A 19,927-nucleotide genomic window follows, 5' to 3' on the forward strand; every position below is an offset into this window, starting at 1 on the left:
TTTTTTGAGCTTTCATTCTCAGATAATTCCCAGGCATTATAGATCGAGAATTTATGCAGTGACGTTATTAAACATGTGATGTGCACCATGGATTAAATTTCAATGGAAATGTGAAATGTTCAACATGCTAAATAAAGATTTGCGAAATAGCATTTTAGGAGAAGATATGGTACCTAAAACGAGTGGTCACAAACTGGGTCTTCAAATGCCCGAAAAGAAATGACGGCCGTAGTTCTAAATGCTGGCCATTCGCTTCCAGGCCTGTTGGTGGCGCCAACGCACCAAACGTTAATTACCACTAAACACCAAAACTGCAGAGGAAGCAGAGCGAGCGAAAAAGAACAAACACAAAGAAGAAGAAAAGGCGTCGTTAAGGGGCGGGGCTTTGATGGAGGCAAAATATTCGTATTTGTAGCCAAACCTGAGATCTATGGAAAGCGTCTGATCAGTCTGCATTTAAGCAAGGGCCAAGGACAGGTAAACTCACGGCATTTAATGCAAAATAAAGCGGTGACTTGTTGATTGTCAACTTGTAAAAAGCCTGGAGTAAACAGCTAACATTGCTAGTAAGCTAGCCTATATTTCTTTACTAAACGGTGCAAACGTTCTTGTCACGTTCCTTTTGATGTTCGCTGCAAACAGAAAGCCTCTGCATTTTTCCTGCAAGGCACTTATGAATTCAAAACTAACTTTTTTCTTTTCGTGGAAATCAGACTTGCCTATAGCTGGGTTTGTTAACGAGGAGACAATTAGAACAACCAGCTAGTCTCTCTCTTGGTATTCTGAGCTTTCCTCCATGTTGTTCTTTCTCTTCCATTCATCTATCATACTGGCACCTTGTTTGATTGTAAAAACACTGCAGAGATACTAAACACCACGCGTATTAACTTAAAAAAAAAGCAAAGCTCAAATGTAGTCTTTGTTAAAAAGTGAATTCAAGTCGTGGGCTGTTTCAATCTGTAGCCGTTTCCATTCTAAACTCAACATTTTAAACACATTTCATTTAGAAGACTTTCCCTAAATGCTGTCTTCCCTTTTAATTAAACGAAAACATTGGCTGTGGCCATTTCTTATGCATTTAATGAATGAATACATTAAAGGTGCATTAAAATATTTTATTGTGCTGGATGGGAGACACTCAGCAGTCACAACTGCTCCAGTTCTGCACATACTCCTGTCATTAAACTGCTTCCTATACTGCTTAAACCTATTAAAATAAAGTGTAGTTTGCCCATGTAAATAAAATCTACCATTGTTCAGATTGTTTCTGAGCTGGCGGTTATTGATTATGTTCCCAGCAGCATTGTGTATCAGCAGCAATTTCTTAAGGTGTTATTTTTGTCTGTTGCAGAACTGATATGGACGCTGGCGACGAACAAAACACAGGCACTACTAATGGAACTTCTCAGACGAGTGGAAACTCTCGGGCGCCCCAAATAGCACACATGTCTCTCTATGAGAGACAAGCTGTACAGGTGGGTGTGGTTATTGAATTGTTGGTTCAGTGCCTTTTAAATCATATGTCATCTACCTTTTAAAGAACAACAGCGATAGATCTGATCTACTATCCTTGATTCAGTCGTTTTATGGCCAAAACAGTCGACAACAGTTGGAGTTTCAAATGACACAAACAGAAGCTCACCATTAAGCCACAACAGTGATTACAACAAAGAGACAGGAAGCTCAATAAAACAATTAAATTAACGACACTGTCAACCATTTTACTGTGACTACCAGCATGTAAAAATGAATTTGACTGGTCTTTCTTGTGATTGTCTAGGCTCTCCAGGCGCTACAAAGACAGCCGAATGCAGCCCAGTACTTCCAACAGCTCATGCTGCAGCAGCAAATCAGCAATGCCCAACTCCAAAACTTGGCTGCTGTGCAACAGGTAACAATGAAATAATGTAAAAGCAAAGTCAAACCCCAGATAAGTCCTTCTCCCACCAACGACTTCATTTTCTCCTTTCAAGGCCACGCTGGCAGCCAGTCGGCAGTCTTCTACAGCAAGCAACAGCAACCCTCAGGCAGCAACTACTGTAAGTTCTTTGTATTTTTATTTAAATAGAGAGCTGTATTTAATAAAAGTTTTATTAAAATGGAATCAATTTCCTCCTCTGCACAGGTCAACCTAAGCACCACTTCTGCTGGAGGCACCATGACGAGCCCCCGTCCCCACGGCCCAGCAACCTCTGCAACGACTACTGCTCTCAATCAGTCGGTGCTGCTGGGTGGAAACTCTGCGGGCCAGGGTCAGATGTATCTAAGAGTGAGTGTTGGAGGGAAGCAAATGCTTTCTCTTTTTGTAGCTTTCAATCTTTGAGTTATTGGGTTTTTTTTTTATTAGGCAACATTTTCATGTGAAGATTTTTGTGCTAAATAAAAGGTGTGGTTAGGTCCTCCTATAAGTCATCGACTCTGCTCTACACAGGTCAACCGCTCTCTCCGAGCTCCTCTTGCCTCTCAGCTCATCTTCATGCCCGGCGGTACGGCAACAGCCACCGTAGCAACAGTGGCTCAGACACAGCCCCATCAGCAACAGCAGCAGCAGCAGCAGCAGCATGAAGTTGCTTCACCAAACACGCAGTCTGACAACGATCAGGTCTCAAACCGCTACATTTCAGAGTATGTTATAATTGCTATATGTATAAATTAGACAGCCCAACACGCTCCTGTTATCTTGACCCATCAGGTGCAGAATCTGGCCCTGCACTGTGCCCCCAGAGCGGTTGCAGTGAAATCTGAGTTTCCAGAGAGAAAAGATGCCACCAGCTTTCCTCTTGGTCAGCAGCAGCATCTACAGCAACAACAGCAGGCTTTCAATCAGACATCCCAGCAACAACAGGTGCAGCCACAACGGCAACAGCAAGTGGCCAAAAGTAACTTTACCCAGCAGTCCGCTGGCAGCACCATGGCGGTAAAGACTGGAAACCAGGCTCCCATTAGCGTTACTCCGGCTGCTTCTGTAGCTCCTTCCTCCAACTCCTCTCCAGCACTCCCGCTCTCCCAGCTCCTGCTGTCCTCCTCCGCTGCGCCTGTGATCCTGGTGCCCACCTCAAACGTTCCCACCACTACCCAGGGATACTCCATCGGCCCGGTGACCACGAAAGCCAACATTAACACGCAGACTCTGGTGGTGCAACCCTTGCAGCAAGCCAGCGCTGCGGCGGACAAAGGCCCTGTGCCCATCCAGCCCAAGACAGCCCAGGGTCACCGTTTACCTGCACAGATTCCCCCCCGACACCCAACTCCCATCCTCCCAGCGCCACCCAGCAACGCCCAGGCCGCATCTGCCGGACACAACGCTCCTCACATTCCAGTGCAGCTTGTGGGAGCGAGGCAGGGATTAGCAGCGCAGGCCGTGGCCCTGGCGCAGGTACGAGGAGGCACAGGTCAGGATGGTACAACCAGCGCGAATGTTAATGCAGTTGCCAACACCAACACTACGGTAAGTGACCGATAAAGGGGTCTTTGATGGATAAACCAGAATAAAATAAGCTTTTCTTTGTCTCTTCCTCACATTGACCATTAGATAAAACCGGCTATCGGCTCTTTGAAGAGAAAGTCTGACGGCGACCCAGCGAATGAGATGGCAACAGAGTCCTCAGAGTCTGCTCCAATGGAAGATTCTGCTCCTCCTTTGTCTCCTGCCCCTACAAAGGAGTCAGGTTTGTCGATTTTCTGTCCCCGAATCAAGCATTAGTCACAGCAGGGGTTTGTAATTCGTCTTATTTCATTGTCTCGTTCCCCATCGGTCCTCCGCAGCCCATTCTGCAGCAGCTGCCTTCCCGTCTCCTCCTACCTTGTCCTTGCCTCCCCCCTTGTCGAGAGTTGGCCTGGGCGACAAAGACAGAGCGCCTGTTCCCCAGGCTGTGGTCAAACCTCAAGTCCTTACTCACCTGATCGAGGGTTTTGTGATCCAAGAGGGGGCCGAGCCCTTCCCTGTGAGTGTCCTGAGGACGGTTGACTTGGGATGGAGTGAAATAAATCCCACAAACGGTTCCTTTCAACTTTTTTTCTTATGTTTTTGACGAGACAGGTTGCTGGTCTCCTCAAAGACAGAGATTTTGCCCTCGCCGGTCGCTCGGAAAACGGACCTGCGTGTGAGCATTGAAACAAGTGTGGTTGCATGACGACATGTGGATCATGCCTGTAATATGTTCTCTTTCTTTTATTTAATCCAGTGTTAAAGTGTGAATATTGTGGGAACCTCGCCCCAGCCAGCCAGTTCAGAGGATCAAAACGGTTCTGTTCCAATACTTGTGCAAAGAGGTAAGCTTCACTCTAAAACACTGCACGGTGAGGACGACAGACGACCGTACGCCTGTATACAATCTGATTTACTGTCATTCACATCATGGAGGTGCCCTTATTTACCCAGGCAGGGTTTCTAAACCAATGGAAACCTAAGATCTGACTTGCCTCCACAAAAATCCCCATTAACACAGTAAATACAGGACAACATCACCAAAGTTGGTGTTTACACTCACTAAAAAGCTTGATGATAGTATGAGCAGATAAGGAGAAATGCAAACAATGGCTGACACAGATGTGTGCGGACGACCAGGCAAGTTCAGCTCAAACTGAGGTATCGTTTAATCGAGTCCCTCCACCGGCCAGCTCCTCCATCGCTGCTGTTTCCAGGCAACTTCCACCGACAGAGACGGAGAAAAGACGAGCTTTTATTGCATCGGGACATTCAACTTGTTCCTGTCTCGCAGGTACAATGTCAGCTGCAGCCAACACTTCAAGAGCAGCAGAGGCAGAACTGCGGCAGCCGCTGCCACGCCCCCCGCCCCCGCCGAGAGCACCGGCAAACGACGCGGCCCCCCTCGCCGGAGTTCCAGTAACGCTTCTAATAAGATCTCAGGCAGGCATCTACTGGTCAAGGTATGAAAGCATCAGCAATTATGGGGTTGGACCACCAATGTTTTTTGCCTTGTCACCACGTAGTTTCTTCTGTATCTGTGCAGTCTAACTCTGAGTCCAGCCGCTCGGAGGACGTATCCAGCGACGGCGAAGAGGAGGAGGATTCTTCTTCGTTGTCCCCAAGCTCTTCGCTCTCCTGCTCGAAACCCGGGCAAGGTGCTCCTCCTGACAGCCCGGCTCCTTGTAACCAAATAGAGGGGTCAAGCTTCCTCTCAGCGACTCCTGCCCAGTGGAGCGTGGAAGAAGTCTGCAGGTTCATCTCCTCGCTTCAAGGTAAGTCGGCGTTCCCGTGAGGAGGTCCACCATCTCTCTCACCTTCGTCTGAAGTCGACCCGCCCGCGTTTGTGTTCAGGCTGCGAGGAGTTGGCGGCTCAGTTCTTGTCGCAGGAAATCGATGGGCAGGCGCTGCTGCTGCTGCGAGAGGAGCATCTCATCTCCACCATGAACATCAAACTGGGTCCCGCCCTCAAGATCTGTGCCTCGATCAACACTTTGCGCGAGTGACGCCAACAAAGCTCCCAAAGGAACGGGGGAGGTTTCGGTCCCCGAGGGAACGTCTGGACCTGCTCGTCTTATTGAGAGGAGACTGATTAGTCTCTGTGAGAATGTTAAAAAACAAAGAGGAGATACGGAGGTCAGTAGTTTACATTGTGGATGTTGAATGTGGGAAAGAGCCCATACGTGCACAGTCCTGGGTGGGTGAACAGCCAGAAGTGCCAGTAGTGTTTATCAAGTTTTTCATCCGTTACTTCAGAGTTGGGTCCAGTCGTACTTGGACAGGAACTTTTTTTTTTCTACACCACCTCAGGGGATGAAAAACACCAAGATTTGATCCAAGTGCAGAGTTGCCGCTTCAGTCTCGGCGGTTTCACAAACGTATTGCATTCACTTTAAAGGTAACCACAGTTTTTAATACCAGGAGGCTTATTTAAGGTTATTTTAGGTCACTTCTGAAGCTCAAATTTGGAGTTTGTCTCCAAACCTTCAGTTTCTGCTCACCTCTGGAAAATGACTTGGCTAATCTGCTTAATGAGGCTATTAAGTCTGTTTGCTTTTAAAAGTCCTTAAAGGCTCTAAGGGTTGGTTGGAAATGTCCTATTTTTGTGAAACCTCTGCACTTGTTAAATGTTTGAGTTTAAACCCACTGCGGTGGTGTAGAGACAGAATGGTTAAAAGTCACTGTTCCAACACTTGTGGCTCTAACTGTACGTAGAGGCCTTTGTAAATACCTGTATACTGTAAGTATACGTCAATGAAACTGCAAATATACCAGCGTGCGGTGATCATTGCTGCTCGCTCAGACTGGTCGCCGGCTGGGTTCAACGTCATCCTTTTGCTGTATTTCTAAATGGTGCTGCAACTTTAGTTAAGTCAAGCTTGTTCCACACATGCACGCCAGGAGAGCGATTTAAATATACATCTATCAGCATGTGTGAACGCAGCTAAAGATTCTCCTGCTGTGCGCTGCATGTGTGAAAGGAGTCTTGGATATTTCAGTGTCTTAGTCCTTATTAAACCATTAATGCTGATTCCAGTTCCTTATAACAAAGGTCACTCTTTAACCCAAGTCCATTTCAAGAAACCTTTAGTTTTGTATCTTTACTATTTTTTCTACTATAATTGAAGTTGTTTTTCACGAGTATGATAGTTTTAGTAGCTTTAATCAACCTCACTACCTGAGAATAGGTATTCCACGTGGTTTCCACTAAAGGGCTGAGTGTACGTTTATGCAGTACTCCAATAAAAAAAGTCCCTGTTTCTGGATGCGTCTTCTTTTGACCTCAATGACCTCCACTCACAAATGTGAAGAAAGAGAAAAATCTGTTTAATTCCCGACTCGTATATAAACAGCATAGATACATAAATACATCACAGCTCCTTCATTTGCATAAATTAGTCTGAAATATAACCAGACACATGGAATAAGAATCATTCATTTTCATTGTAAACCCACATATTTTGGAACTACAAGTTCACGGTGAAGCGTCTGTGCATTAGTAGGGTTCACACGTACAGCTGTGTCTCCGTCTCCCCAGAGACAAACTGGGTCAATAAAAAGTCTCCTGAGGCTCCATAACTTATCCAGCATAAATCTGCCATTTCAGAATAATACGTAATGTAATAAAATAACTTGTGTTTCCAAAGCTCTCAAACTGAGTCTTGTACAATCTTATTGCACCTCAGTTCTGTGAAAGTGCACCATTGGGGTGTGATGAGGAGAGTAGTGCATTTAAATGGTTTTATTCCGTTGGCACAGAAAAGCACGTGCGCTTCAGAAAACCGTGTAGCTGTTGGTTTCCCCGTAACCTGCCTCCAGCAGATACTGCTCTATGCTCATCTTCTCCGAAGCCTTGATGGCTTTATCCGAGGCGCCCTTCTCCCCTGAGAGGAGTTTGCGGCCCATCTCCACCATGGAGGGTCGATCCAGGTCCTTGAACTGGCAGCAGCTCTTGATGAAGGAGTACCTGAGGAGGAGGAGGAGGGACCAGACTTGAGCCTCCTTTGGTTCATCCACAGCGTTTCCTCAGACACAAGCGAGTACTCACAGCGCGTTGGAGCAGTTAGACGGCCTCTTCAGAGGTTTCCCTCGTTGGTGGAACTGCAGAAGCTCGTTGGCTGGGATCTCTGCGAACGGAGCTTCACCTGGACGGAAGAGGAAAAGGTTCGGACCTCTCTTAGCAGTGGTGGTCATGGCAACGGTTTTATTTCTGTTCAGTGATGAGTGCTTACCTAGTGACACCATTTCGAACAGTAAGATTCCAAAGGACCAGCTGGAAGGAGACAAAATAAGAGTCATTAGAGGCAAAAAGTAACAAAATCATAGTCCGCAAGCATTAGCAGAAGCATCTATTCAGGAGTTCAAGCATCAGCAGAAGCATCTATTCAGGAGTTCAACCCTTTCTAAAGCTAAAGCTCACATGTCGCTGCTCGGACCGGCGGGCCTCTTGGCTAAAATCTCGGGCGCTTGCCATTTCTTCATGCTGGGGTCGTCTCTCCTGGCGGCTCCCTGGTCCTTCCTGCTGTAAACGCCATGCAGGCCCCACAGCTTGGCTGTGAAGTCCCTGCTGACCAGCACGTTGCGGGCGCGCACGTTCCCATGGAGCAGACCTTTACTGTGAAGGAACTCCTGATTGTGGACGGAGAGACAGGTGTCGGGATTAAACACGCCTCCTCCGGACCGACGGAGGAGAGATTAGTAATTAGTGGGAAAACTTGGAAAGTGTTCTGGTAGCAGGGGAAGGGTGCCCTTGAGCAAGGTACCGAACCCACAAATGCTGACTTTGGGCCCTGAAATAAAATCGCGACTCATCCAAGAGTAAGTTCTGCCCATATGTGCAACCGCCCCGTGACCACGAAAGGGATAAAGTGGTCAAGCAGACGAGAAATGAATAAAACAAATCAAACTCTCCTTTGCTCAGCGTGTTCTCTCATTCATTTTTAGGGATTTTAAACTCAAACCTGCGGTCTGAACCAGTTGGAGACGTTGTTTTATATACTGACCAGTGCCGAGGCCACCTGCTTGGCCATGGTAAATATGCGCCTCTCCGTCATCTCACATGGTGGAGTCACATTTTCCTTCAAAAAGCCCCAAAAATACACAAATCTTATTTACTTGTTGGATAAATGCCCCTTTTATATGTGTGGACGTGTGATTTGGACTTTAAAACTCGGGCAGATGGCGGGTGGTACCTCTCTGCATCGCCACAGGAAGCTGAGCAGGTCCCTGTTCTCCAGCTCCTCCATGACCGTCACCAACGGAGCCCGGAGCGACACCACGCCAAGGAGTTCCGGCAGGAAGGGATGCGGACCCAGCTGGGCCAAGAAGGATGCAAAGTTCAGGAAGCTGTGTCTCTCGGTGGCGTTGGCCGTGTCTGGAACAGGCAGAGCGGATCGGCACCGTTACAAACGCCGCGGGATATGAAAAACAACCGCTAAAGTAGCCTTCGCACCATTCAGAACCCGCAGCACCACATTCCTGTTGTCCATACGGGCCCTGTAGAGAGACACGGTGGAGTCGGAGGGCAGGGAGAAGGTGGTGGGCAGGGGGTTGACCAGATTGAAGGATTCTGGAAGCCTCTGACGAGGAAGCTCCCTGGGCTGCACAATGGGAGTGAAACTGGGAGGCTGTGGTGGGGGGGGCGGCGCCGCCGCAAGGTTTTTGGAGATGTAATTCTCGGGAGGGTGGAAGGTGGCGTAGGACATGGGGACGTCCAGAGCGATGCTCTCGTGCTCCAGGACATTGATACCGGGTGGATCTGCGGAGAGAAAGAAGCCAGGTCATCACCTGTCTCGCTGAGAGCGGCTGATTGGAGCGTTTCGCCTCCAGCTTACGGTCGATGCCGTGCAGCACCCTCCTGTTGGGCAACTTTGAGGCCTTTGGTCGGATGCGGTCGACTTTTTCGGGGCAGAAGCGCAGCAGCAGGATGAAAACGATGGTGACCAGGAAGCTGGCCAGCAGCAGGACGGGCACCACGATGACCTCCTGCTCGTACACGCGGATCTCTGCAGAGCGGACACAGTTGCTGTTGGGCCTGTTTTCTACTGGCGACCCTGGAGGCGCCTGATTGAGACCTACCACAGATCGTATCTCCGTGCTGGCAGCGGTAGTCCGCTTCGGATAACGAAGACATCCTGTCACGGAAAAGACCGAAGGAGATCAGCGTCCACGCGGTCCGATGTGGAAAACACCAGCTGTGTTTTTGTACGTGGTAATAGAGACAGAGAGGACGTGAATAAGGGGATGCACGTCACCTATTGTGCTGGGAACAACAATAACAGGACTCCACACAGAAGGTGTGTGAGTAAATGTGGGATCTGGAACTTCAGGTGTTGATACAGACCCTTAATAACTGCCCTAAACACAGCTCAGCCAAGAAAGATATGTCTTTAATGTTTGTCTTGCTCTGCTGTGTGACGGTACGTCAGAAAGCCGACGGGGAAGTGACGCTGCAGCAACACCAGGAAACTCTTTTTGCAACAGTTCCAACCTGCTGATCTGCATTTTTGGCCACGTATACTTCACACCTGAGGGGTGAACCTTCGCGGTCAAACTTTAAATGAATAATTGATGCCTCTGAGCTGCCGGTCTGTAAATTAAACAGTGAAACAGAAAAGACGGGCTGAGTAAAAGCCTTACCTCGCTGGGTTTTACGCTCAAGAAAAGGAATTTAACAGCTAAATATGAATCCTGGTCCTGTTATTCCGAGTGCATCTTTTCCTTTCTCACACCCTCTCACACTTCATCCTCACAGCTGGATTATAGAGTCCGGCTTCAGTTGGGTTTGTTCCACATCTCCATTGTCGGTTTCTCTCTGGTGATCTGTCAGGCTCTGGGGATCAATGTGCTGCTGTTTATCCACCCGCAGTGTTTTCCTGACTCCACCCTCCTCACACACACACACACACACCCCACACACACGCACCTCTGAGCCTCTTCCCTCACGTTTACCTCCTTCCTCCTCTCTGTGCATCTACTCCTCGGTTTAACTGCTTTTGTGCGCGTTAGGTGCAGTCAGTGACCATCTTGCTTCGTCTAGACCGGCTTTTAATCGCGCTGTGGCCATATTTAACTTTAATGTGGACGTGTCACCTGACCTGCCTCCCTCCTCTTTGTGGGTGAAAACTGGTCCTGCCACTCCTTGTCATTTTTAGTCCTTTTGTTTTGTTGGTTACGGTCATGTAGAACTGGTGTGACAGGATCTGCTGCCTTGAAGTATTCAGTCAGGAGGGGAAAAGGCACTTCTATAGAGGCGATTCCCACATTCCTAATTATTCCTGAAGCTTTTTAATTGAATTAACTGTAAGCGTGTTAAATGCAAACAATTAAAACTACATGTCAAGTATCAAGACAGTAGAATTCATAACTTCCTTTTTTTAAATATCAACTGTTGGCTTTGTTATGAAATATAAAACCCTTAAAAACAGAGATGAAAAGTACCCAAATATCAGAACTCTGCTGCAGGAATAAGATAATTATTCATTTTTTAGATAAGTGAACATCCATTAACTTCAGACTGTCAAATATTCAGCATTTGTTATGCATATTTTGATGTTTACAACCGCTTACAATCACATTAGTACGTCATGATAAACATAGTGTATGTAAATCTCACAATTGGCTGTTCTGAGTTCAATGCTAATGCTATTTCAGTGCTAACATGCCGTCCTCTGCAATATGCCACATGACAGATGCAGTCTGGTACCATCAGTGTGAGCACATGAAGACTAAAATGCAGAGTAACACTATATGCATGTGATTTGCAAGTATGATAAAAACCTGACGAGACAAAGGTGTTACAGCCCACACTTGCTCTTTTATTTGTCAATAAAGTTGAGAACAATGTTAAGCAATGTATAAAACTGCATGACAGCATGATTCTAATATTTAACAGGCTAGATATTTATTCAATAGTCAAAATTAATGTAAAAGGCACAATATTACCAGTCCTACAGTATTTTAGGTCTTTTTTGGAACACGGCAAAGGCTGCGTTGTTTCACGGGGCACAACAATTTGCGTTTAAAGGCGGCAAATTCCCGTTCACATTATTTCTTTTCCTGGTCACAGTTTGGCAGCTGAGTTGTTGGGCCGAGGTCCCAACCACTTCTCCCCTGAAAGACAGAACCAAATCAGCCCAAATGCGCCATGAATTTAAACGGAGATGGTACCGTTGTTAAAGAGAATATGAATGATTCTGTCTCCTCACCGATGCAGTGAGCCAACAGCTCAAATCTGTCCGATCCAAAAAAGATCTCGGGGCTTCCGTTCCGGTGGTACACCAACAGGGGGAAGCCAAAGGCCTGCGAAGGTTATACAGCCCGAGAAAATAGTCCAGTTAAAAGGTTCAACAGATTCACCTAAAGTAATAACGTATGAAACTGAGGTTCAGCATCTTTCTGGCTTTCCTGGCGTGTGATAACAACGTTGCTGGACGACTGACCCCGTAGTCCAGAGCCTTCTGTGTGGCGTCTTTCAGCTTGTCTTTGATCTCCTTGGAGGCGGCCGTCTCCAGCGCATCTTTGATCACGCCGTCAGACAATCCCGCTTTCTTGGCTGCCTGGGCACACAAACAGAAAAGCCTCACTTATTAACCTCTCCAAATAGAACCAGGCGGGACCAGTTGGCACCTCCGCCAACGATGCGGCTTCGGTGATGTCCTTGTCCTCGCTCCAGATCCGTCTCCACAGCTCCCGGGACACCTGCTCCACCAGCTTGTCTCCTCCTTTCTCCTGTTCTTGCACCGCTGTCACAAAGCGCATCGCCGACAGAGAGCCTGGGAGCAAACAGCCAAAGATTATAACTTCAGCAGGCCCGAACTGCTGATCCACACCTGATCGTGTCAGTTGATCTCACTGGATCAGATTCATGTACCTTTTTTGAACATGACCTCAAAGGGATCAGCAGGAGCTTGCAAAGGAACATCAAAATACTCTGCTGCACGCTTCAGGTCCTTGGTCATGTACATGAATTTGTTTGGAACCACACCAGGGGGCTTGTTTCCTGTAATATAAAGAAAAAGTTCTGACGTACAAGAGCTTACAGGTGCAAAGTATCCATTTACAGTAGTAAATTGAAAATGCTTTTGTAGTGATCATAACATCCTCTTTCCCATTATATGATGATCAATTTCAATCAATATATAAATGCATGGGTCATGTAAATCAGGAACCAAACTGTATTTAGGTGCCACATGTTCTGCATTCAATTTTTGAAGTTTTTGCACCTGATCCTTGCATGACGCCACCAAGGAACGCAGGACACAGTTTGAGTTCTATGTTCCACACGTGTCTGTAACGGCACATGACCTGTAAACATGAACAGAACACAACTTAAAGCTTCTTCTTATTCCCCTAAATGTGGAAAAGCAGGACAGACCTCAAAGCCCAGCCAGGAGTACGGAGACACCACGTCGTAGAACAACTCGATGACTTTCTTGGATGTCATCTCGGATTCCGCTCAGACGTCAGGATGCTTAAATAAAAGTAAAGTGAACAGTCGGATCATAAATGTCGCATGAATAAATAATACAGAGAACGTGTGCTCCCAGTGCCAATGTGTGTCAAAGTTCACAAGAACTGGCTCAGAACCGTTTACAAAGTAGGATTAGTTAAATGACTGCATTATTAGCAGTGCAGTGATATTACTGAATGAATGTGATCACTAAATGATCGATTTAAACTCAAATCACAGTTAGCTTGAAACGTTTTACCTTCGGATGAATGAGACGTTCAGCAAACAATATAAACTGACGACAGAAAACAGCCGCAATGGCGCCACCTTCAGGACGAAATTAGCAACAGTGTTCTTCTTCTTTTATTGATGACAGACGGAAGCAGTCGTTCATTAGGGGGGTGCCGCCACCTAGTGTACTGGAATGGTAACGTCATGAATTAAATGCTGACAAAATGGGTTTAAAACCGCATTAAAAAATATATAAATGTAATGTGATATATATTGTTTTCTTGGAGTAGTTTTGGAATAATCTATTCTTATATTGTCAGAGCACCACAATAGATAAAAACATTAAGTCACAGTCAGCATGAATAGTAGCATTAATTTGTATGTAATGTAATTCTTTGGGGAATAATTGCCCATCAGTTTTCTTCATTACACATGTATAGATTTATTATAAGCAGCTGTGCACCAAACATTTATCGAAGAATTTATGGCTTTCTCAGCGTTTTACATCTCATTTTCAACTGATACACAATATAAAGATTTTCATTAAGCTATATCACTCATTGATTAAAATTATATTCTCAAATATACTATATATTTACAAATGGAATCAAGACTAGTAATATATTTTACTCTCTAAGCTCTTTGGGTAATAATTTCCTTTTATGTATCTTCTTGCAGATATCCCAGATCTTCAGTAGTTCCCAAACTGTCGGAAAAAGACACAATCGAACATCACATCTGTTGTTCAGTTGTGTTAAAAAGGAGATTTTTAAAACCACTTTTATCTCACCTCTCACAGTCTTTCTCTGTCTGTAAAAGAAGTCCAGAAAAGAAATTCAGTTCAGGCGTTGGAGTTTATTTTCAGCCAAACGTGTTTGACTCCTTGGAGGGATCTTACCTTCGGCTTCTGTGATGTACTTCCGCTGACTTTCTTTGGAACGCCGAGAGTCTCAAAAGAGTGGCTCCTCACTCTGATGGCTCTCTAAACACGACCGTTCAGAAGAGCAGGAAAAAGAAATAAAGTCAAATCATGCGGGAACACAAGGCTTCAAACTTACCTTGAAGTTCTCGATAAATCCGCCGCTTCCCTCTGAAGTTCCCCGCGCGCTCTCAGCGGATGCGAGGGTCGACGTTGACGGGTCCCCCATCATGCACCTGGAACGTGTGGACAACTCAGCCTGCAGATTCTCCAGGAGGGAGGAGCGTGTACGGAGCTGTTTCAGAGAGAAATGAAGGGAAAACTCTAGTTTTCTAACAAAAATAAGGTGTCGCCCTGCACACACACCTCCAGCCTGCTGAACTGTTGAGCCTTGTAGCAGGAAATCTCTGCATTGATGAGTTTGGTCAGGAGGAATTCTCTCAGCAGGGATCGCTGAAACCAAAACACGCACAGTAAAATACATTATCAAAAGCAAAAGAAAGTATTAAAGGAAAGCAACAAACACTGGTTTCTAATGGAAGGACGGATATACTTGACAGCTCCATTTCAAACCTCTGTGAAGATGGGAGGATCTGGAAGAGCTGGACCAAAGGGCGGGACGTCCTCTCTGGCCGTGACAGACACCTGTCAAGGAACAAATAGTGTGGTGGCCAGCTTATACGCATCAATTCCTCTACAAGAAATTAAATTTCACTCAGCCAGGCTGCTGCATGAGGCTACAGAAAAGCTCAGGGCAGGATCAGCGTTGCTGAGCTGCTAGCGTCCTGCAGAGTAAATAGCTACAGACCCTCCAAACTCTGCGTGGAATTCAGATTAACTCAAGAACAGAGCATGGATAACGTCCATGGAACAGGTTTCCATGGCCGAGCAGCTGCATCCGAGCCTGTCAAGCACGCTGCCAGTGGGCTCTGGAACCGTGGACACGCGTTCTCTGGAGGGAGGACGCACACTTGGGTTCGGCCGTTGCCATGAGAACGGTACGTGTCTGACTGAACTGTGCCAAGTGTAAAGTTTGGTGGAGGGGGATTATCCAGTGTTGTTAAGGAGTTGGGTTTAACCTCCAGGTTCCTCAGGAGAAGAACTCTTAATGCTTCAGCATACTGAGGTTTGACCGCTCCCAAGTTTGGGGACGTCGCGCTCTCACTCTAATGTTGCTGCACGCCAGCGCGCAATGATTGGGTTAGATGAGGGTTCTGATCTCAGCCCGTTACAACAGCACGTTCAAGCGTCTGGATTAATGATGGGATGTCAAAAGGTATTGTTACTACGGAGGCAGACGAGGGAATACGTTTGGTAATGTAGCGTAGGTTCGCTTTACTACATTACTACAGTGTATTATGGACGTAAACGAGGGTAAATAAGTTGTCCATCCATCCATCCATCCATCCATCCATCCATCCATCCATCCATCCATCCATCCATCACCCACCCACCCATCCATCCATCCATCCATCCATCCATCCACCCACCCACCCACCCATCCACCCATCCACCCATCCATCCACCCATCCATCCATCCATCCATCCCTCCATCCATCCACCCATCCATCCACCCATCCATCCATCCATCCCTCCATCCACCCACCCATCCATCCATCCATCCATCCACCCATCCATCCATCCATCCCTCCATCCACCCACCCACCCACCCACATACCCATCCATCCATCCATCCATCATCCATCCACCACCATCCATCATCCACCACCCACCCATCCATCCATCCATCCATCCATCCATCCATCCATCCATCCATCCATCCATCCATCCCTCCATCCATCCATCCATCCATCCATCCATCCATCCCTCCACCCATCCATCCACCCATCCCTCCATCCACCCACCCACCCACCCACATACCCATCCATCCATCCATCCATCATCCATCCACCACCATCCATCATCCACCACCCACCCATCCATCCATCCATCCATCCATCCATCCATCCATCCATCCATCCATCCCTCCATCCATCCATCCATCCATCCATCCATCCATCCATCCATCCATCCATCCATCCATCCATCCATCCATCCCTCCACCCATCCACCCACCCATCCATCCATCCATCCATCCATCCATCCATCCATCCACCCACCCATCCATCCATCCATCCATCCATCCATCCATCCATCCATCCATCCATCCCTCCACCCATCCACCCACCCATCCATCCATCCATCCATCCATCCATCCATCCATCCATCCATCCATCCATCCATCCATCTCTGTGGGGAGTGCCATTCACCTGGTAGACTCTTTTGTCCATCCCCTCTGTGCTCTGAATCCTTCGAACCACCAGAAAACAGTGTAAGAAGTGCGACTTGATAACGTCAGACAGAAAAGGGGTGTTGCCCTCCTGGTAGACCAGAGCTACAATATCGTTTCCAATGTGTCTCTTCCTCTGTAGCTACACAACAAAAGCAAAAGTGTGTGAGGGTTCCGTGCAGCGAATAGTGGGGACGCTGTGGACACGTGGCTCTGACTGACCTGCTGCGGGTCACCGTCTGTGAACGGCAGCTTGGTTGCCACGTGAAACATGATTTCTCTCCCATGAAAGGAAGTGTAGACCGCCTCACTTCCTGTTTGACCGTGACACACATCCAATCCTCCTCTGAACCTGAAGACAGGGAATGAGGGCATCCCATCATCTGATTTATTACACTTGTCATTTGTCAGATTAAATTACGCAATCTGAATTTACCCAGTGAAGCCCTGCAGCTGAACCGTCTCTCCCAGAACAGACAGGAACTCTACAAACTCCTCGCTCTCCCCGTTGTTGCTGAGTATGTCCTCCTCGCTGACCTACAGAGAGGTTAAGGCCGTCAGACAGGTGGAGACGCGGCTCCGTGGCGCTGACACCTGCAGCACGGTCTCATACCTGTCCCTCCGTCTGACACAAAATGCCAAACTTAAAATTAAGAGACACCCTGTGTTCATCGAAGGCGGTTATGAGTTCTGGAGCCTGAGGGACGAGTGAGACGCAGATATGAAAAGACCGGTCGGCAATAAACGCTGCGTATTTAATATTTATTGCTAATTTTAGAGGATTACCCTGAGGTGGCAGACCACTTCAAAATTTGAGACGGTCACTCGGTCACAGAGCATCTGCAGAGAATGAGGGACTTTAGAATATTTTGGTGCTGTTTCACTCTGTGATTCGCTAAAAATTACTGCTGCAAAATTAACTTTGAGGCCGCAGCGAAAATTTGTTTCTTGAAATGGCAAAAAGAAGGAGCAGCTAACTAAATGTCAGGCTTTAATCCTTTTAATCTGAATGTTTTGATAACAGGATACGAAGCAAAACGAGAGGCTTACCGGTTATTTGCCGTGCGAAGCATGTTTTAAATGTCAACATTACCGTTGGTGTTTGTTACCTTTGCTAATTCAACCGCAGAGGGGATGTTGGGGAAAAGAGAGAGGGAGAAAAGGCCATGCAGGGTGCTCTCCTTCATCCTGTGACATGTGATACACAGATTAGTGTATTACGTCGAACCTGAATGTACATCTAACCTGAAAACATCTGCTGATAACATTAATGCAGCCCACGACTCCACCGATATGGCTCAACATGTAAAGCAACTGTAAAGCTCGTGGTTATGTCCAACCCGAAGGGAGGGATTTTTTTTTCCGCATCACACTTGTTGCTTAATGATTGTCTTCCAAACCAGCTGCCATATAATCAAATTGCTCCTGTAAATGCTCCTGTTAAACTGAGGTCTGAGGTCAGCAGAGGAGCTTCCCGCCTCCTCCTCTCCTCACACATGATCACATGATTAAGCGCCGCTCTCATGATCTGTGGCGGTAACCTGAGAGGCGCCTTAGAGGGGAAATAACTGCAGAACCTCAGTATCACCCGCAGCCTGTTCTCCTCCTCCTCCAAACACACAGACAGAACCAGAGGCCCCAGGCAAGGATCTGCCGCTGTGAACGAGTGATGGTGCTGGAGGGAAAGAGGACAGAATGGAAACACCAGTAAAGGACAAATAAGGTGTTCCTCTGGGAGTGGGACTCACACGCGAGCGGAAGAAGGTGTGGTAGATCCTGGCCTCTCCGTCTCGCTCCATGATATCGTAGCGCTCTGGATGGAGGCCATGCTGGCAGGAAGTGGGACTCACATCCACCAGCCTCTCCAAAGGGGGGTCTATCCAGTAGCCCCCCGACTCCGATGGGAGAACAAGCGGCAGGTCTCCACCGATTGTCAAATCCTGAGACTAGAACAGACACGTGCGCTTCAGAAGGCAATGAAAGGAGTTTAAAAATGAATAACATCAACGCACACGTGCAGATCTTTAGATTCAAACGCACCTTCAGCGGGAGGGGGAATTCACACCGCTGCTCATCGATCCTGCTGCCCTGATGGACGAGTCCTGATGTTGAGAAACACCGGAGAACCCGAGACACAACACCAGATCGATGACAATGTAACTCACCTGCAGCTTTTCAATGATTTCAAACAGCTCCGTGTCCTAATATAAACAGAAGTCAGCTGAGGTCAGGCAGGAACACATGGGGAAGAGAAAGAGAAAAGCACAGAGACGCAGAGGCAGGGGAAGGAAAAAGACAAGCAACGCGCAAAGGAAACTTGACTTCTTAGAACAACACGGCATGGAAATACATCAGGTCTATTGAATTATACTCGTGCCGAGCACGGTGATGGAGTCACCCTCTGGTTGCTGCTGGCGGTGATAAACGACTTGCTCTCACTGGCAGGAGAATCCAGGATGTCCAACATGCTGTCCTCGCTCGATTCAGTCCTGCAGCAACAGGTTCATTTAACCGAGACGATGCGATCGGTCCTCGTGCCGCAGCCAAAGGTTGCCAGATAGCTGGAAAGTGCAGCAATAAAGTGGAAAATACAGCCTCACCTCGCCTCATCTCCGTGTGTGAATCTGTCCACGCTGTTGGAAGAAAAGGGAAGTTGAACGAATAAAGAACACATTTTACAATGACAACCATCAACACTGTTACCATAAATACTGTGAAGTGTTATTGCTCACCCTCCATACGCCCCAAAAGTGAAACTTCTCTTTCTGGAGAATGACATGTCATTCCTCTTTTCGCTCTCGTTGCCGTTGGTGCGACTCTGAATGTTTCTACATGACAGTTTGCCACTGAGTCAATCAGGGCTGGCTCAGGTCGGATTAATTCACTCCACCATTCTGTCACTCCTCCTCCTCTGTGCCCCCTACCTCTCACTCATTTAAGCTTCCCCTTCCTCCCTCTGTCCTGCTGGCAGCCAGAGAGGCAGCATTAACCCACTCATGGTCACAGCTGCAGCAGCTTCGTCAACTTCCACCTCAAACTGCACCCGAGTCCACGTCAGGGTACCTTACTCCAGTGGATCCACGCGCCTGCAGAACGGGCATGAGGGTTTCTCAGGATGACTGGGGGTAAAGACAGAGCGGTAAATAAATAAACAAATGCGTGAGACATTTTCTCTGGGACCTGTTACCCTTTGAGTCGGTGAGGATCATCAATTATTGACAGACACATAGCGAGGGTGAGGAGAAAGACAGCAGGGGAGGGTGACGCCTCAGGACAGGGAGGGAGGCAGCGAAGGAGAGAGAGAGAGAGAGAGAGAGAGAGAGATTGTATGAAAGTGAAATAGAGAGGAAGCTCATTGTCACCACTTCGTCTTGTACATATTCGATGGTTTAGGCCAACCTTTAAACTGTTACATTTTTCACTTGTTTAATTTCATTTTGCAAAACTTCTTGAAGCAGTTTTGTGGGGGTGATTTAGAAGAGGGGGTGATTTAGAAGAGATTAAGAAAATCCTTAGCAGTTAGAGAAGTTCTCCCATTTAAACTCCACTACGGTAATAGCAGAGCACATCCTTGTAGAAAAATTGATCTACTCAATTACACCCATTGAA

At 47.2% G+C, this 19,927-nt stretch overlaps 4 protein-coding genes across 9 annotated transcripts; 1 reads left to right on the plus strand and 3 right to left on the minus strand.

Moving 5' to 3' along the window:
* Positions 1-331: 331 nt before the first annotated feature.
* On the plus strand, positions 332-6,687 carry phc1 (polyhomeotic homolog 1). Its single transcript, XM_011617067.2, has 14 exons — positions 332-477; positions 1,352-1,475; positions 1,781-1,891; positions 1,974-2,039; positions 2,126-2,269; positions 2,432-2,602; positions 2,693-3,448; positions 3,533-3,668; positions 3,766-3,944; positions 4,040-4,103; positions 4,185-4,272; positions 4,722-4,890; positions 4,974-5,202; positions 5,282-6,687. The coding sequence occupies exons 2-14, from the start codon at positions 1,359-1,361 to the stop codon at positions 5,431-5,433; spliced, it is 2,382 nt and encodes a 793-aa protein (XP_011615369.2). The 5' UTR covers positions 332-477; positions 1,352-1,358; the 3' UTR covers positions 5,434-6,687.
* Positions 6,688-6,733: 46 nt separating this feature from the next.
* LOC101073035 (tyrosine-protein kinase STYK1-like) lies at positions 6,734-10,556 on the minus strand. 3 transcript variants are annotated; one of them, XM_029838716.1, is made up of 11 exons: positions 10,353-10,556; positions 10,067-10,259; positions 9,506-9,621; positions 9,262-9,432; positions 8,880-9,185; positions 8,620-8,801; positions 8,431-8,505; positions 7,848-8,056; positions 7,660-7,700; positions 7,476-7,572; positions 6,734-7,394 (listed from the first exon to the last, which is right to left on the minus strand). In XM_029838716.1, the coding sequence occupies exons 3-11, from the start codon at positions 9,558-9,560 to the stop codon at positions 7,202-7,204; spliced, it is 1,329 nt and encodes a 442-aa protein (XP_029694576.1). In that variant the 5' UTR covers positions 9,561-9,621; positions 10,067-10,259; positions 10,353-10,556; the 3' UTR covers positions 6,734-7,201. The 3 variants fall into 3 exon arrangements, with proteins under 3 accessions (XP_029694576.1, XP_011615368.2, XP_011615367.2); XM_011617066.2 differs by having other exon boundaries at positions 9,506-9,561; positions 10,067-10,556; XM_011617065.2 differs by having other exon boundaries at positions 10,067-10,556.
* Positions 10,557-11,223: 667 nt separating this feature from the next.
* On the minus strand, positions 11,224-13,235 carry LOC101072145 (glutathione S-transferase kappa 1). Of its 2 annotated transcripts, XM_003976150.3 has the most exons (8): positions 13,138-13,235; positions 12,804-12,899; positions 12,652-12,733; positions 12,300-12,428; positions 12,056-12,201; positions 11,869-11,985; positions 11,635-11,728; positions 11,484-11,539 (listed from the first exon to the last, which is right to left on the minus strand). In XM_003976150.3, the coding sequence occupies exons 2-8, from the start codon at positions 12,870-12,872 to the stop codon at positions 11,490-11,492; spliced, it is 687 nt and encodes a 228-aa protein (XP_003976199.1). In that variant the 5' UTR covers positions 12,873-12,899; positions 13,138-13,235; the 3' UTR covers positions 11,484-11,489. The 2 variants fall into 2 exon arrangements, with proteins under 2 accessions (XP_029694619.1, XP_003976199.1); XM_029838759.1 differs by lacking the exon at positions 13,138-13,235 and having other exon boundaries at positions 11,224-11,539; positions 12,804-12,872.
* A 298-nt stretch (positions 13,236-13,533) lies between these two features.
* rap1gapl (RAP1 GTPase activating protein-like) lies at positions 13,534-19,588 on the minus strand. Of its 3 annotated transcripts, none has more exons than XM_011617063.2 (21): positions 19,506-19,588; positions 19,243-19,437; positions 19,051-19,146; positions 18,919-18,951; positions 18,717-18,807; positions 18,484-18,519; positions 18,359-18,406; positions 18,067-18,264; positions 17,860-17,993; positions 17,428-17,506; positions 17,105-17,158; positions 16,932-17,015; positions 16,755-16,855; positions 16,541-16,670; positions 16,299-16,460; positions 14,602-14,673; positions 14,395-14,481; positions 14,168-14,323; positions 14,008-14,091; positions 13,900-13,919; positions 13,534-13,815 (listed from the first exon to the last, which is right to left on the minus strand). In XM_011617063.2, exons 2-21 carry the CDS (start codon positions 19,251-19,253, stop codon positions 13,770-13,772), a joined length of 1,722 nt encoding a protein of 573 aa, XP_011615365.2. In that variant the 5' UTR covers positions 19,254-19,437; positions 19,506-19,588; the 3' UTR covers positions 13,534-13,769. The 3 variants fall into 3 exon arrangements, with proteins under 3 accessions (XP_011615365.2, XP_029694536.1, XP_029694537.1); XM_029838676.1 differs by having other exon boundaries at positions 18,696-18,807; XM_029838677.1 differs by having other exon boundaries at positions 17,896-17,993; positions 18,690-18,807.
* Between the last annotated feature and the right edge of the window lie 339 nt (positions 19,589-19,927).

The sequence above is a fragment of the Takifugu rubripes genome, chromosome 7 (genome assembly GCF_901000725.2).
Source record: "Takifugu rubripes chromosome 7, fTakRub1.2, whole genome shotgun sequence".
Lineage (NCBI taxonomy): Eukaryota > Metazoa > Chordata > Actinopteri > Tetraodontiformes > Tetraodontidae > Takifugu > Takifugu rubripes.